The sequence below is a fragment of the Saimiri boliviensis genome, chromosome 7, assembly GCF_048565385.1.
Source record: "Saimiri boliviensis isolate mSaiBol1 chromosome 7, mSaiBol1.pri, whole genome shotgun sequence".
Classification (NCBI taxonomy): domain Eukaryota; kingdom Metazoa; phylum Chordata; class Mammalia; order Primates; family Cebidae; genus Saimiri; species Saimiri boliviensis.
This window is the reverse complement of record NC_133455.1, coordinates 51537954-51554669: the sequence shown is the minus strand read 5'-3', so window position 1 is coordinate 51554669 and position 16716 is coordinate 51537954. Positions and strand designations below refer to the sequence as shown.

At 36.7% G+C, this 16716-nt stretch overlaps 1 protein-coding gene and 1 pseudogene across 4 annotated transcripts in view; one reads left to right on the top strand and one right to left on the bottom strand.

Moving 5' to 3' along the window:
- The window catches only part of LIN7A (lin-7 homolog A, crumbs cell polarity complex component), a 144262-nt gene that overhangs the window by 84290 nt on the left and 43256 nt on the right, over positions 1 to 16716 (bottom strand). For 2 of the 4 annotated variants that reach the window (XM_074402502.1, XM_003927835.3), the window contains exon 2: positions 11468 to 11586. The exons of 1 other annotated variant lie outside the window; for it this stretch is intronic. In XM_074402502.1, coding sequence (XP_074258603.1) covers positions 11468 to 11586 — 119 coding nt within the window. Of the gene's footprint in view, positions 1 to 11467; positions 11587 to 16716 lie in introns of those variants that run through there. One more of the 4 variants, XM_039472420.2, reaches the window with a different exon arrangement.
- On the top strand, positions 2822 to 4019 carry LOC101037486 (L-lactate dehydrogenase A chain-like; annotated as a pseudogene).

Sequence of the window (16716 nt, the reverse complement as noted above, 5' to 3'; positions counted from 1 at the left end):
AAAAAAGGTATAGTGGTCAATTTTCAGCCCTAAATCTGTATTTCCCTATGAGAGGGAAGAAAGAAAGGAAGATAGAGAAGAAAGGAAGGGAGCAAGCTAATAATCGCCTTGCATATATTTGAATTATGAATGATACTAAGTTCATTTCTTTTTACATGCAAATTACTCCCAGGGATAACAGCAAACTGGCGTAAAGACATCAATTTGTAACTTAACATTCATTTTAGATGGCTTGTACAAATGAACTTCTTTCCATTTATGTTGGCAACATTGAAGCAAGAAAAGGTTAAACGACTTTGTTCACTGGGAGGAAAAAATAAACAGTTGTCATCCGTGGTGCCAGAAATAGAAGTTCTGCATCTACATGAAGAAAAACATAGATTGCTTTTCTGTGTTTTTCACAGAAAAAGCTTTGCAACTACAGATTCACAGAACTGGAAGGACCCCAGGGGACAGACTACCTACTGAAGCAGTGTTTCTCAACTGATATCATAGTCCCTTATTAATTAGTCTTTATTTGGGTGTAAGAAAGAGGAGATATCATGGACACTTTAGAAAATCTAATTTGTGAAGTCATCCCAAGAAAAATCCACTCGTGTGTGTAAATGTTCATGCCATTTATTTTTATTTTTGCATTTGACATTGAGTTATTTTACATATTACAAAGAATTGTGACTCATTTTTCTTATAAAAATTGATGACCTCTTTCTAAATAAAACAATAAATGCAAATTACTAACCAAATCATATTTTTAAAAAAGGAAAAATAGTGTCTGCTTAAAATAGTTTTCAATGAGAAGGCTATTTTATTTGGCTTAGTAAGAAGTTAAAATTTAGGTTACTCTGGGACACTCTGCCTATGGATAATCCTGCTGTTTCTGTGGAGCAGCTCTCACAACCCCCCCAAAAAGGAAGAAGTTAAAATTGAGAGTGATCTTTTCTTTATATGAAAATGTTGGTGTTATTTTTAGGATCCAAACAATTTTTCATCTGTTTTAATAGCAGTATGTGCTAAAACTTGCAGCTCGCATAGCTTTCAGTATCAAAACAGAATTAAATTCCCTATCAGAACAGAGTACACTTTTGTCAAGGCACCTGAGCTTTCTCCAAGACACATCAAGGTGAATTCAGGTTCTACAAAACCCTTTGTCCTCAAGTCAAATGAAATTATTTTTGGAAAGATTAGTGTCAACAATGCAGCCTTTGTCAGCAAGGGAAGATGTTTGAATCCTTCTTTTGATTTTAAGTAGCTAAGCAGAAGTAACCTTTAAAAGAGTTTTGCAGTCTTTACAGATGTTTGTAGATCTTCTCCATGGATAGACTGACATGTCTTTCTCATTTTCAACTCCTTTGCCCTCACTAAAGTCTTTGTTTCAGCACATTCATGTCAATGTAAAGGTCACAAGATTTTACTTCTAATTTCTTTCTCTGAAATGGCAGGTATTTCCAGAGCCACCCTACTAGACCAGAAAATCTGAAATTGAAAGACTGACCTCATTTTTTTTTTTTTTTTTTTTGGCCTAACATCTACAAGGAAGTCCTTCCATGAATAAACCTTGCTTGTCAAATTGTTTTAAGATTCATCTCTCCTTTACTTAAAAAATAGATAAAATGAAATTTCTGACCCAAGTTTAGCCAAGTGCATTAAAACATATCCTTTGAAAAGCCAAAACCCTTCTGATTACAAAAAGAACATTTTACTTCATTTCCAAATAAAAACTTTTGAAACTCTAGCTTTCAGGCTATGGCTGTGAAATTATTAGGTTGCTTTTAATGGAGCCCACAAAACATCTTTTTAGGATAATTATTAGAGTCTTTCACACAAATGCATGCTGCTGGTGAAGCCAATATATCTCTGTGACAAGTGGAACCTCTGTCTTCACCAGATTAATCAAGCTGGATCTTACATCCAGAAACTCTGTAACTCCATAGGTACTTGCAGTATCAAGATTTTTGTTCCATTAGGAGTTCTGGTTGACAAAGAAACTCTTTACTGCTAAGAGGAAGCAACACACACACACACACACACACACACACACCACACACATCAACATTCAGGTGAGAGATAAAACTCAGAGTTTTACTGAAACAATAATAGTTTTCACTCACTCATTTGCATGCCAAATGGTAATGACACAGCTGTTATTTTCACCATAACTAGCTTGGAAATATTGGCAAAATATCGGAGTTCAAGAGTAGGTTCTATCAAATGAACAGAGGTGCTATTTTAATTTTTTTTATTCTAAGCAACCCACCAGCTCAAGTATTTCTAGAATACTTGAATTGATAAGCTTTCTCCAGTTATTTGTGGTTTCTTTTGATTGGAAACATGTCAAAACTTTCATGTTAGGGCAAATGTAAGTTTTGGTAAATTTCCATCCTTTTAAAATTAAACTTCTTCTCTAGGGGAAAAAAGTCTATATTGTGTGATTTATTTTCAGGATGCTCAGAAATAAGCTTCTTGACTTCATCCTATCATTGGCAGTAAACTTATCACACAAGAAACAGTCTGGCTTTTGTGTCCCTTCACATTTAGCAATGCAAATAAAATCAAAGGAAATGTTGGAGCCATCAGCTTTCTTTTCTCTGACATTTGCCAACTTAAGCTAAGTTTAATGTGAACAGAAAGAGATATGCACAAACATAATGTCAGATGCATTTTCATTAATTCTGATGAATGCAATGCCATTCTAGATGTCGTTGTACAAGAATAGTAACTTTGGGTGAAAATACATGCTACCTTGTCCATGTTTAAAGGAAAACATTAACACATTTTAAAACATAAAAAATGTTGCTGGAGCAGCTGCTGCCAAGTCCGGATCCTACTGCTGTGTGCCCCCGACGCCCACCCGATGTGCACTCCTGGTTCCTTTTGGTTCCAAGTCCAAAATGGCAACTCTCAAGGATCAGCTGATTCATAATCTTCTAAAGGAAGAACAGACTCCCCAGAATAAGATTACAGTTGTTGCGGTTGGTGCTGCTGGCACGGCCTGTGCCATCAGTATCTTAATGAAGGACTTGGCAGATGAACTTGCTCTTGTTGATGTCACTGAAGACAAACTGAAGGGAGAGACGGTGGATCTCCAACAGGGCAGCCTTTTCCTTAGAACACCAAAGATTGTCTTTGGCAAAGACTGTAATTTAACTGCAGACTCCAAGCTGGTCATTATTATGGCTGGGGAACATCAGCAAGAGGGAGAAAGCCGTCTTAATTTGGTCCAGCGTAACATGAACATCTTTAAATTCATCATTCCTATTGTTGTAAAATACAGCCTGAACTGCAAGTTGCTTATTGTTCAAATCCAGTGGATATCTTGACCTATGTGGCTTGGAAGATAGGTGGCTTTCCCAAAAAACATCTTATTGGAAGTAGCTGCAAACTGGATTCAGCCTGATTCTGTTACCTGATGGGGGAAAGGCTGGGAGTTCACCCATTAAGTTGTCATGGGTGGGTCCTTGGGGAACATGGAGATTCCAGTGTGCCTGTATGGAGTGGAGTGAATGTTGCTGGTGTCTCCCTGAAGACTGCACCCAGATTTAGGGACTGATACAGATAAGGAACAGTGGAAAGAGGTTCACAAGCAGGTTGGTTAAGAGTGCTTACGAGGTGATCAAACTCAAAGGCTACACATCCTGGGCCATTGGACTCTCTGTGGCAGATCTGGCAGAGACTATAATGAAGAATCAGGTGGGTGCACCCAATTTCCACCATGTTTAAGGTTCTATATGGAATAAAGGATGATGTCTTCCTTAGTGTTCCTTGTATTTTGGGACAGAATGGAATCTCGTATGTCGTGAAGGTGACTCTGACTCCTGAGGAAAAGGCCCGTTTGAAGAAGAGTGTGGATACACTTTGGGGGATCCAAAAAGAGCTGCAATTTTAAAGTCTTCTGATGTCATACCATTTCACTGTCTAGGCTACAACAGGATTTTAGCTGGAGGTTGTGCATGTTGTCCTTTTTATCTGATCTGTGATTAAAACAGCAATATTTTAAGATGGACTGGGAAAAACATCAATTCCAGAAGTCAGAAATAGGGGTGGTTTGTAAAGTCCTACAGCTATATCCTGATGCTGCATGGTGGTAATCTTGTGTAGTCCTAAACTGGTTGGTGTGAAACAGTTCTGCCACCCCTGAGGCACCACTGCCAATACTGCACATGCTGCAGTTGCCCCTTGAGCCAGAGAGATGTTCATTTGTTATATAACTTCCTGGCTACTTCACTGAACATGCCTAGTCCAATATTTTTTCCCAGTCAGTCACATCTTGGCATTCAGTGTATAGATCCAATATCGCATGTCTTGTTCCAAAGGATCTTATTTTGTACACCATATATATCAGTAGTGTACATTACCATACAATGTAAAAATATCTACATATAAACAATGCAACCAACTATCCAAGTGTTACAGCAACCAAACCCCCAATAAACCTTGAACAGTGAAAAAAAAAAACATTAAAAATGTTAAAAGATTAAATGCATTAAAAAACAAAAAAAAGGATTTTATCATAAATAATTTTTGCACGAAAAGCAAAGAAAACAAAATAAAGCTAAGTTAAATATACGTGTGTTTGCTCTTAACTTACACCATAATGTCTGTATATGATCTTTAACTAAAATATCCCTTTTCTAAAGTAATCTGAAATATACCATCTAATCTCTGCTGTTGCTATAGGAAGTTTCCTGTATTACAAATAAGCCCATTTGTAATATTTGTGTATTTCTAGTTATCATTGGTTATCTGCATTCTTCCATTTTTCATCCAGTGTTCTGGCATGAGTAATTCCCTTGCCCTTTATCCCATCAACTATTGGGTGGTAAATCTCATGATACACATGTCTTTTCTCTTTATGTGGCTAAATATCACCAAGTCCTTAACTTCTTGTCATCTGACAAGGTATCCATATCTCTTCTTCTGCTGGTTGTCTTTTCCTACAAGCACTACAATGTATTAACATTTATCTTAAAATTTGAAGCCATGTGTTATCTCATTTTATTTAATCTTTCTGACAATCCTATGAAGTTATTACTGCCTTATTTTATCTTAAAAACCAAGATCACAGAAATTAAGTAACTTGGCACTAGATTACATAATGAAGTGCTCAAGCAAGGATGTGAATACAGATTTGTCACAACCCATTGTCAATATTGTTTCTGCACTTTTCCATTATACTACAATAAGTCATGATTCAGTATCAGCTTTACTTCCCTCCCTCCCTCCTTCCTTCATTCCTTCTTTTCTCTCTCTCTCTCTTTTTTCCTTCTTCCCTTCCTCTTTTCTTTTCAACCTTCACTTGCACCCATTCTTTCTTCCTCCAATTCCTCTTTCTCCTATTATCCTTATTTTATCTCATGTTGTCACTAATGAGCCAACTATGTATTTTCTTAGGGTAATTCTGAGTCTACTTTGTGTCAACCAACCAATCATTGCCTCTCTCATAAAGCTGGTTAAGTTTTCCTTCTAATCCACACAGGAGATTTCTACTAATCCACACAGTAGATTAAGGCATTGATAGACATTAATTTGAAGAGCATCAAGAACAAAAACTTGTGTCATAATGCTACTTCTCATATGGCTGTGGAATTAGGGTGAAATAGCTCTATTTATTATAATTATTGATGGTGGGTTAATGAATATAAATATATTAGTCTTGTGTGTTTTCTTAGATTCAGCTTACAGAAACGACCATGCCTCTTTCTATCTGTTACACATTCCCTGACTTACCAAACACTACACTTAGGGATAACTTGGGACACTACTCATTTATAATGATAGCATCCATTGATTGCATATTCATAGGCTACAACACACTGTACTAGGTAGCTGTACATATGTGATATTTAATTAGCAGGATCAGTGCAAGACTGGTGGTATTAGTTCATTATTTTAAACTAAAAAAAAATACAGTTTTAGAGAAGGCAAAAATAAGTAGCCAAGGTGGGATTCAAACTTCAGTCAATTTGGCCACAACACTCCTCTAAGGACTTTGCTTCTGTCTCTGATCTGACAGAATGTCTCATGGTGACCTTTCCCACATATCCCTCTTGGAAGGCATTGTGGTGAAAATTACCAGTTCCTTCAAAACAATATTTCTCACTGGTGACCAGGAGCACTTGAAGAGTAGACTGACAGACTCCAAATATTTCTCCTATCTTGATTATATCTTTAAGTTCATAAGACAAAAAAATCCCTTTATAAAGATATGGTGTAAGATTTAGATGGAGTGGTGGGGGATGGTGCCAGGAGTGGTGCTAGAGGGTTAATGAGCTCTATCCTCAGAAATCAAATAATAAAAGTAGGAGAATACGAAAGATAATCAAGAAGCAAATAAAATTTGTAACCAAAGTTTCTCAAAATTTTTAAAACTATGAACTGCTTAATGGCCATATATTGGTTACAGATTTCATATAATTTTTAAACGATGTATCACAGTTTATATAACATAGTTTTTAAAACATTAATTTTGTTTAATAGTAATTAAAGGATTGATACTGCTTATAACCTTTTGCCAAAGTAAATTTGGTTTGATCATTGTATATCATCAGTCAGGGAAATCTGGGTAATGCTGAGGTACAATTATCTCTAAACCTTGGGGATTTGGAGTAACAAAGGTTTATTTCTTGCTCAGACTACCTGTTCATGAAAGGTTAGCTAGAGCCTATATATTTTTTTATTTTCTTATTCTTAAACCCAGACTGATTGATAATTTCTCATATAAAACATTACTAGTTGCCTAGCAAAGGGAAGAGAACATGGGAAGTCTTTTACTTACTCAAAGGCTTCCACGAAGAAGTGGAACATATAGCTTCTTCCACTCACATGTGATTTGCTAAAGCAGTTATCATAAGCACAGATAGCTTTAGAGAGGGTGGAGAAATTCAACTGTAGCATGTACAAAGAAGTAGAGAACTGGCCCAATTTTGAAATCCTATTATCACAAAATGACAGTCATTCCATGTAGGGTTGATTTGTTTTCTTGCTCTATAGTTCTACTACTTTAGAAAATACTAACATTCAATTTGGTGATTGGCCAAAGAAGGCAGTTTTTGGTGATTATGACATTTTGTTCTGTATTTTTGCTTCAAACCTGCATATAGCAGTTATAAATGTGGGAGTAAGTCCTTACAACAGACCACTGTTTAACAGCACATGATCCTCCAGGTCACTGAGCACATCATCCTGAAAAGCAGGAGAATGAAAATTTTACACCTTGGAAGATGATGATAGTACATAGGTAGTTTTTTTTTTTTTATTACTTTGTTGCCACAAGAATTTCTTTGTATTCTGTTGCAGAAATTAGATGTCTTCTTAAAATATGATCACTTATACATTTATTGATTTTTTTTTCTCTGAGGCACAAAGAACATGAAGTTTTGCAGGGGCAAAGCCTAACTCTTGACAATTGAGCTATTTGCACTGCAATTCAGTTCTCTTACAGAATTCTTATTCAAAAATCAACATTTCATAATCATCATATTTCACCCCGATTTATAAGTTTAAATTAATCCTGCTAATTAATAAAATGTGAAGCTAAAGCTTAAAGTCATTTGAAATTACAGAAATTATTTTACTGAGAATATCGGTACTACAAAATATTTATTTCACCTCTCATTCAAAAACCTGTGTAAATAGGCCCTTATCAGCCTGCATATCTCATTACAGAAAAGTAGTATCATGTGTCAGCCCATTTCGCTGTCATGTTCTCTAAAATCACTTGCACAGATTAGATGCAATTTAAATATTGATCAGGGCTCTTTAGAGATCCTCCAGCAATAAAACACAATTAAGAAAAGTATTGCTTACCACTATCTGTATTCTGTGAATAAAGATGTGTGAGGATTTGCATTCAAGTGTAAGTTATTTCTTGATAGAGAAATGCTTTTCTTAGTTGTACATGTAGATGGTGTTCCTTCGGTACTGATCTCAGCATATAGTTTTCATGCTTTCTTATGGGTTATAGAAAAAAACAGTTAAGGGAACTTCTAATCTCTTTTAAGGCCATCTATTTTTAGTTAAAAGATAACATTTTATCAAACTATTCTCTTCATATAGGTGCTGCATATACGTCAGGAGCTGATTCAGTGGTTTCATCCAAATGTAAAGCAAAATATGGAATTATTTCAACATATAATAATAGCTACTGTTACACTTATGTAATACAATAAAAATATTTTGGCAAAAGCTTGTCCTGCTTTCTTTTTTAAGCATAATTTGTGTTTTACAATCTTGTCGGCAAAAGTGTGACCTGTGTCTGTTTTTGCTCTGGTGAGTGCAACTCAGAATGACACCACTGTCATTTTTGTTCTTTTCTCTGTTTTGCATGACAATGTGTTAATAACTTTCATAAGGAAAAGTATTAACTAGCAAATATTTCTGAGAAACTCAGATAACCACAAAAATTCTGAGCATTATTTGAATAAAAAACCAAAACTTCAAAATCCTTTTTTTTTTTCTTGCCAGTATTACAATCAGCACCTAAGATACCAGGAAAGAAAGTAGTCTAGGCTCACTAAAATGTAATTTTGAGACATTTATTATCATACTTTATTGCTGCACTATTCTTGACTGGCATTTGGTTTCACCTGCCTGGCAACATGCATTTGTACTTTATATTTTAATTGAAGAACTTTTCACTAGCGAGATTCATAATACTATTCAGAATTGTTGTTTATATATTGCTATATTTCCCACAGTAAATGTAAATCAACACAATAAAAATAATAAAGAAAATTTAAAACTTAGCAAGTAGAAACAATATCATACAAATGGCATGAAATGTTAGGCAAGATGAAGTAATCTTTTACAATTCCTGTGTAACATGCATTGCCTTTAAGAACAAAATTATTATTAAGGACTTTACTATAAATATAAAATTAATATTACTAGTTCAAATTTATAAAATGTAAGGTAGATAAATTACATCTTCTGCTTTTCCTGTAAAAATATTATGTCTGTCTATAAATCAGTTATAGACGTTCATGGACTACCAATGATGCAAATATAATTTACCATAGGAAGAGTTTGTTAGATATATTTATAATGCCTATACAAAGCCCTCATACTTATTTTCCTTTTCAATATCATTCTCTTTTACCTTAGCAAACTCTAAAACGAAAGGCTAGTGTGTTTATTTGAACATATACCCATAGCACATTTACATTTCCAGACTCAACTTCTTCCCCAGTCTTCAGACTTAGATGCCTGTTAAATATCTACTTGGATATCTCAAAATCATCATCAACTTACTACGTCCATAACAGAGCGCTTGGATAGTCTTCTGCAAAACTAGTCCACCTTATTATAACATCACTCTTTCAAGTGTTCAAGCCCAAGCCTAAGATTCAATAGAGTTTTCTTTCTTTGACACCCCATTGTGCCATCTATTTCATTAACGATTTCTGCTGACTTTGTGCTCAAAAAATATATCTAGAATCAGACAACTTCCCATTTTGCAGTGCTGCTACTTTTGTCCAAGTTGCTATCATTTCATCTCTCACTCAATCTACTCATTACTTTAACACTAGTCTCTCTTTGTTTCAACTTTTGTACTCACACTTGTAGTCACATCACAGCATCCAGACAGATATTTTCAAAAACCAAATAAAATCAGGCCAGAACTCTCCAGGGTCTTCCTATCATGCTTAGAGTGAAATCCAATGTACTTACTATATGGTCTGCTAGGCCTACGTGTTCTGTACTCCAGCTACCTCTAGGGAGCCTACTTTGCTAATTCTACTGCACATATAGTAGGTTTTGGTTTTTGTACTTGTGATTTCTTCTGCCTGGAACACTATGACTCCTGACATTTATATGACATCCATTACTTTAAGTAGTTTTTGTTCCTGACCACATTAAATAATAGAGCTTCAACCTGGCCCCTCTAATCCTGCTTTATTTCTCTCCAGTCTTGTCACTCTGATATTGTATTGTATAGTTATTTATCATAGTTTTCTCTCACTAGATTGTGAGTTCCATGGTGGTAGGGACTTTGAATTAATCATAAGCCAAATACCCAGTGAACAGAGGTATATATTTGATGTATGCTATTCTTTGGTTAGTTCTGTGGAGAGCAGAATGCTAAGACATAGAAGAGATGGTAGAGTCTCAAAAAGAAAAATCAGTCATCAGTTTTTGGAGGAATGGCACTCAGTGAAGGAAGAAAACAATGTATAGGCAATTTGGCCTTGGTCTACAGAGTGAACACAGGAGTGACAACTACCCAAGAAGACGCTCATATGGTTTTGAGATATCTTGTACCTTTCCCACTGAGGGGAAGCTAGTGGCAAAGAATCCATATGCTGAGAAATCTCCTTACAGCCTTCAATCAAATTTATAGGTTAAAACTTCGAAACATTATTATGGTTATGTACTTAAGCTGTGTTCAATATGAACAAAAATTAAATAGTGAACACTTCACCTGACAAATTTAGCACAAGCACAGCCTAAGTCACCGAACTCCAACAGAGGTCAAATTTTACATGCATTGCATGGGCACCAGTTTAAATCTGTAGTGAGAAGTTTTGCATGTCTCTACCTTGGTCCTTCCTGCACAGTGACTAAACTGGTATTGTTGAGGCAGAAGAGAATACATTAGCCACAAGAGGAGTTGTAAAGAGAAGGGAGAGTGACACAAGGGTTCATGAGCGGTGCCTGCCCTATGCTGCAATAAACTCTCTAGATAGTCACTGGATTCAACTGACTTTGGAGAGAATAACAGTAGGTAATTCATCACTGAAGACTTTTGACAGGGCAAATAGATTTACGGACTGTAGGTTCTAACTAATGAATTATTACCTGGTTCCTGATGGGGAAGGAATAATGTGTTACCAAGTAAAACAACATAGCTTATAGATCTCAAGTGGCTTATTCTAACCAACTAAATTCATTAGTTGAATGCTCAATCCTACCACAAGTCAATACGAAATTCAAATAGTCGTTTCAACATACTTGTTTCAGCTTAGTCTTCTTAAAACCATTAGTCAAGAAAGCATTACGAAGATTTGCTAGAAAGGCACACCAGCCTATCTGTGTATTTTCCATTATTGCCTTAAACAGTACTGTTTAGTCAGTAGGAGGTCACTACTTCAGATTTACCTGGGGAAGAATTCGTCGGATGTTCTTCTTAGACAAACTCAGCCCCCATTAATGATAACTATTTCTACCTGAATTTCCAGGTGGCTTCATGTGACCACTAAACAGCATAGACCACATGCAACCATCACCTGCTAGGCAGTTCCTTCACTGGTACCAGAAGATCAACATTTGGTTTTATGTGAATGTATAAATCCTGGCTGGATCTAATTTAGCAGACTAAATTATATTTTATGGTCTGTCCAAGGTAGTTAAAAACAGAAAATTAAAATGTAGTTCCAATCTTAACAATTTCAACTGTTTGTGTAGAAAAAAACATGTTTTCTACGCAGAAGACATATGGCTGAATTTAGTTATTAAAATTGTAGTGCCATACCTCTCGAATAGCTGTACAAAACTCACTCTGAAGCACTTTTTTGAGGGATTGTAGCTTGTGCACTGGTACTTCTCCAGATTCCTGTAGTTTTTCCAGTAATTCAATTGCTCTTGCAACATCTGAATGAAAAAAAAAATCAAAATAGAGAAACCTAGAATACATTGTATCTCATCAGCAAAGTACCATTATTCCAATTGAATGATGACATTGAAAAGCAGGTTGGAATTAAACTGCAAAATCAGAATTTATAATTCATAGCTTATTGGTCTCGTTTTTTGGAAAAGGTCATTTTAATTTGTGCCACACATTTGTTACTCCATACCTCTTTTTTGATGGGATTTCATGTATGTTATGTGTGCCATACAAATGAGTTTGAATATTATGTCAGTAAAGAAGAGCTGGAAACAAGTTTATTATTTATTCTGATACTGCAACAACCAAACTAATTATGTCAATTTTACCTCTGAGATGCTTCTTTTCAGGTCGACCTTTCCTTTCTCATTTGATTTGTCACAGCGGCAACATTACATGTATTAGTATGATGAATGCATTGATGTGCATCTCCCCAGTTTGTCCATAAACTCCTTCAGGATGAGAACTTGTCTGGTTTGGTCACCATTGTATTCTCAGGGTATGGTATATTACAGTGAATACAATTAATGGAATCGCTCCATTTCACTGCCATTGCATTATTCCAGAGCCTCGTCATCTCTCCTCGTCCAATTGGAATTATTTCTTCTCGTCCAGACTCTTCATGTAGTCCTCAAAATTATCTTTCTAAAACAAAAGTCTGATCATGTACCCACCTACCAGCCTTTAGAACATCACTAATCAATAGCAATTATTTTAAATACTTCTCTTTCACTTGACAATTTCAAAGGTTAATGTATTGAGAAATGTATAGTCTTTATTGCCATAAACCTTAAAATTCCCTGGATTATTTCATATTGCCAAGAGAAAATAATACAATGAAAATCTATTTAAAAATTCTTATGGGTGATCTCTTCTACCCCTGTTGTTGCAATTAATAACTCACCGAAAAGCCACTTAAAAATTTATGTTATAGGGCGTAAGGTTTTTGATTCCTAGGTGCCCAGCCCCAGAAAGCATCCTACATCCCTGCCATAAGCTTACAAATTTATCCATTCACCCATCCATCTAGCAATTTGAGTTTTTGTTATAAATGCTTCGTGCCAGCTTAGCAAGAATATGATACTTCCTTTCAAAGCTTGCAATCTAATGAGAAAGAAATATAATAGCATAGCCACCTATAATAAAATTGTTAGCACTTCAGAATCTGAGTGGGCTTAGCATAGGTTTATGTATCTAACTGAATAAAATAACAAAAAGTGACTTTGAGGGAGACTGTTTTTGAAACAGTCGTTTTGATTGCCAGTGGTGGGCCAAAGTAGCATAAATCATTAAATCAATGTGACACTTCCAGTTTCCAAGGTCTATCTTTCAGTACACAAACGGGAAGTCTACACAGTCAATCAGACAATGCCAGGCACTCCCACAATCAATAAGGTGCCTAACTGAGATTTTATGCATTTCTAACTGCAAAAAATACTCTACCTAGACTGTAGTAAGCCATGATTACACCACTGGACTCCAGCCTAAGAGACAAAATGAGACCCTATCTCTAAAACAACAACAATAACAATTCCCCTAAAACTACTCTTCCTTTTTTTTTTTTTCCATATTTCCTTTAATTACTTTCCCCCAGACAAGCCATCCTCTCAAGCTAAACTACGGTGTCTTTCACACTCCTTCCTGCATGCAGGTAGTCGGCAGGTGCGGTAGATTCTCTATTGGAATTGCCTTTTGAAAACAGCCCCTTCACTCTCAGGGAAGTTTTCTTCATTTCTCACTCACAGTACTGGAACATCTAATGGATCTCCTTTAAATTAGTCTTCTTTCTCAGTCCATCTGCCACATTGCTTCCACAGTAATGGTCTTGAACGGTCAACCTAATTATTATTTTTCTGCACATAAAACCTTCCCTGGCTTCCTACTCTCTACAGAGTAAAGTTCAAGGCACTTAGGTTTACATATAAGGACCTTAACAGCCGACTTCTCGCTCATCTCTGAACACCTCCTCCTGTCCATCCTACAGCTGGGCCATGGAAATTTTTTGCTATTTCTAGGACATGCCACAGAATTCCACACCTCTATGTCTTGGCACATAGCATCCCCTGTTTCTGAAATGCAATTCATTTATTCACACAGTAGTGCTAGCCTTTGGCTGTGCACAGGAGACAGCCCTTTCTCTTGCTTTCATGGAACTCACAGGCTTATGGGGAAGGGGTCACAGACATGCAATAAAGTTGGCGTGTTCTATAAATGAAGCACTACGGGCTTGTCCATGGATGTAAAACAAAGACATTTATCATCATCAAAGAAGTCAGGGAGGATCTATTTGTGGAAATAACTGCTAAGCAGAGTCCTAGGTAGGAGGTGTAAGTGGAGAAAGAGGAAAGAATATTCAAGACAAAGGGAATAAATGCAGATCAAAGGCTTGCTAAGAGAGTGTGGGATATTCAAAGAAATGAAAGGCGTTTATTATAGCGAAAGCTAAAAACAGGGCGAGAGTAGCAAGAGATAAGTGGAGAGAGAAATCACATCGTGGTGGGTGTTTAAGGCCATATAAGGGCAGACTTGGCTTGAAAACCATCTTCTCCACAATGTCTTTCCTGACTCTCTGAAACAGCTTCAGTTGCTATCATGTCTGCATTTCTGCAATTCTTTGTTCGCCCAGCTATTTTAATAATTACTACCCCCTGTTTGCATGCACATCTCCCTCCTTTATGTCCACGAATGTATACACTTCTTCAGATGTCAGGAATGAAACATCTTACTGCATTCACAGAATACCATGGCTCTGTGTCTTGGCACATATCATCCCTGTTCCTGAAATGCAGAATACCTAACAAATATTAAGTGTTTAATGCACATTTTTTGAATCAATGATGAATTAATTGATGAGACTGGCTCAGGAAGTCAGATGTTAGATGTCTGTGTCTGTGTGGACCTATAACTTCTCGTGAATCTAGTCCAGATCAGCCTTGGTGAAGCCTTACTTGGATCTGGGCTAGGAGAAAAAGGCAAGCCTAAATCTGCAGGCTGAAGAGTATTAGAGATGACACTGGGGAAAGTCCAGAAAAATTGAAAATGACACTAACCTGAATATTTAGTAGTTCTCAATCTGGGCTGTGCATTGAAATTATCTAGGGTGCATTTAGAAGCTATTAATGCCTGAGACCCATGCCAAACAAATTAAGCCAGAATCTGCAAAACAGTGGTTCTCAACCTTACTGCATATTAGAATTAACCAGAGAGCTTTAAAAAACACAAATGCCTCCGTCTGTCCCACCTGGTGAGTTTCTGATGTGATTGGCACAGAGTGTGGGGCTGAGCATGTGGCTTTTTAAAGTCCTTCACGTGATGCTAAAGTGCAGCCCAGGTTGAGACCACTGCTCCAGTTCGCATGGGCATTTTTTAAAGCCACTATGTGATTCCAATATGAAGCCAGGTTTGAGAACCTCTGCTACAGATTATTGGTTCTAAACATGAATGTGTTTAAGAATCACCCAGAAGTGCTTATTGAAATGCAGGTGCCTAATCCTCAACCCATTTGAGAAATGTTAATTCAGGAGATGTGAGGATGAGGCCCAGGAGTATGCCTTGTAAAATCATGCTCAAAGTGATTTTCTAATGGTTAGTTTACAGACCCCAGAGAGAGAAAAGTGAACGAATTTTTTTTTTTTTTTTTTTTTTTTTTTTTTTTTTTTTTTTTAGGTTTCTTTCATTCCAGAATTCTAGGAACTCTTGTACTCTCTATTACTGTTTAATATGGTGCATAACATGGTACTGAATGGGATTCTTTGAGCAGTTTCAGAATTATTCATAACAGCCCACAGATGACAGCAATTAGTGTTAAGGAGGTTGTTAGCAAAGGTGCTCATTGGAATCACCCCTGAAGTTTTTCTACCTGACTACTACCCCAGATCAATTAGCTCGAAATTTCTAGGAGTAGGATCTACTAAACAAGTTGTTGGTTTTTAAATTTCCTGTTTTTAGTTTCCACGTGATTTCTAAGACCATCGAGAGCTGAGAAAATTATTATTAAAAAAAGAGCCATCAAGGAAACCAGACATGTCTCCATTAAGACTTATAAAAGCTGAGCTGACCCTGTTCTATTACACCACAGACCTTTCCCAGTCCTCGTAAGAGGTCACTGGGAGATGAGAGAAAATTCAAGAATTGTTACATCATTAATTTGAGACAGTACTGGGTCTTTACTTCTCTTCCAACAACTAAGTAAAGAAGATTCTGACAGGAACAGTTGTAGCTACTGGCTGTGCCTGAAAGAAGGGAGACTAGCATCTCTTTCCTGGTAGCATAGGCAATGAACTTGGTGACCCACTTGCCCTCTCTGTCTGAGCGGAGGGAGACAGCTGAAAACCAGTGCCCACTGGAGCCTAAAGCATCTTGGGAGTACCCCTTAAACCATCTTGGGGGTACCCCTTAGACATCTTGCAGGTACCCCTTAAACCATCTTGCAGGTACCCCTCCAAGGGAGTCTTGCAATATAATATCAGGGATACACAGCAGGTGACAAAAGCCAAAGGAAGTCTGAAAACCAGAAGTGGGGGAGATCAAGTTCCTCTAGCCAGGCCTAGCCATTCTAGAAACAAATAGGTGGGAGTAATAAATGGACACGAGACTGGAGTTTTAAACAGAATTCTGATTCCCTTAAGTGCTGTAAGACTATCAGAAATCTGCAAGGCCAGGTTCTAGAAGGAAGCAAAGAAGGCTTTGAGTCAGCAAAATACTTTTATTCTTAAATCTGTTGGAATAAAGTGTGTGTGGTTTATTTATAGCAGTTCCCTTAAGGTTCTTGTTCAGAACCTCCTGATGCTTGTTTTATGAAACTCTTCTATCACATTTGATTAGTAACATAGAATTTGCAGTTTACTAGTATAACTCAGATTAAGAGGAATATTAGATAAAGACTGTGGAGGCTGCCAGATAAGAATAATGAAAGCAAGAAAGATTTTTTTCCCTTGAACCTCCTCCTATTGTCTGCAACTCTGATGATTACCACTCCCCCGATGCATAAGGCAAATAAATACTTGCATATTACACTTGCCCTTTTACTCTCCCTCACATTCCCCATTCCATTAATCCTTACTTCTAAAAGCAATAATAACTGTAGGAAACTTTTATTGAACATCTATGATGTCGGG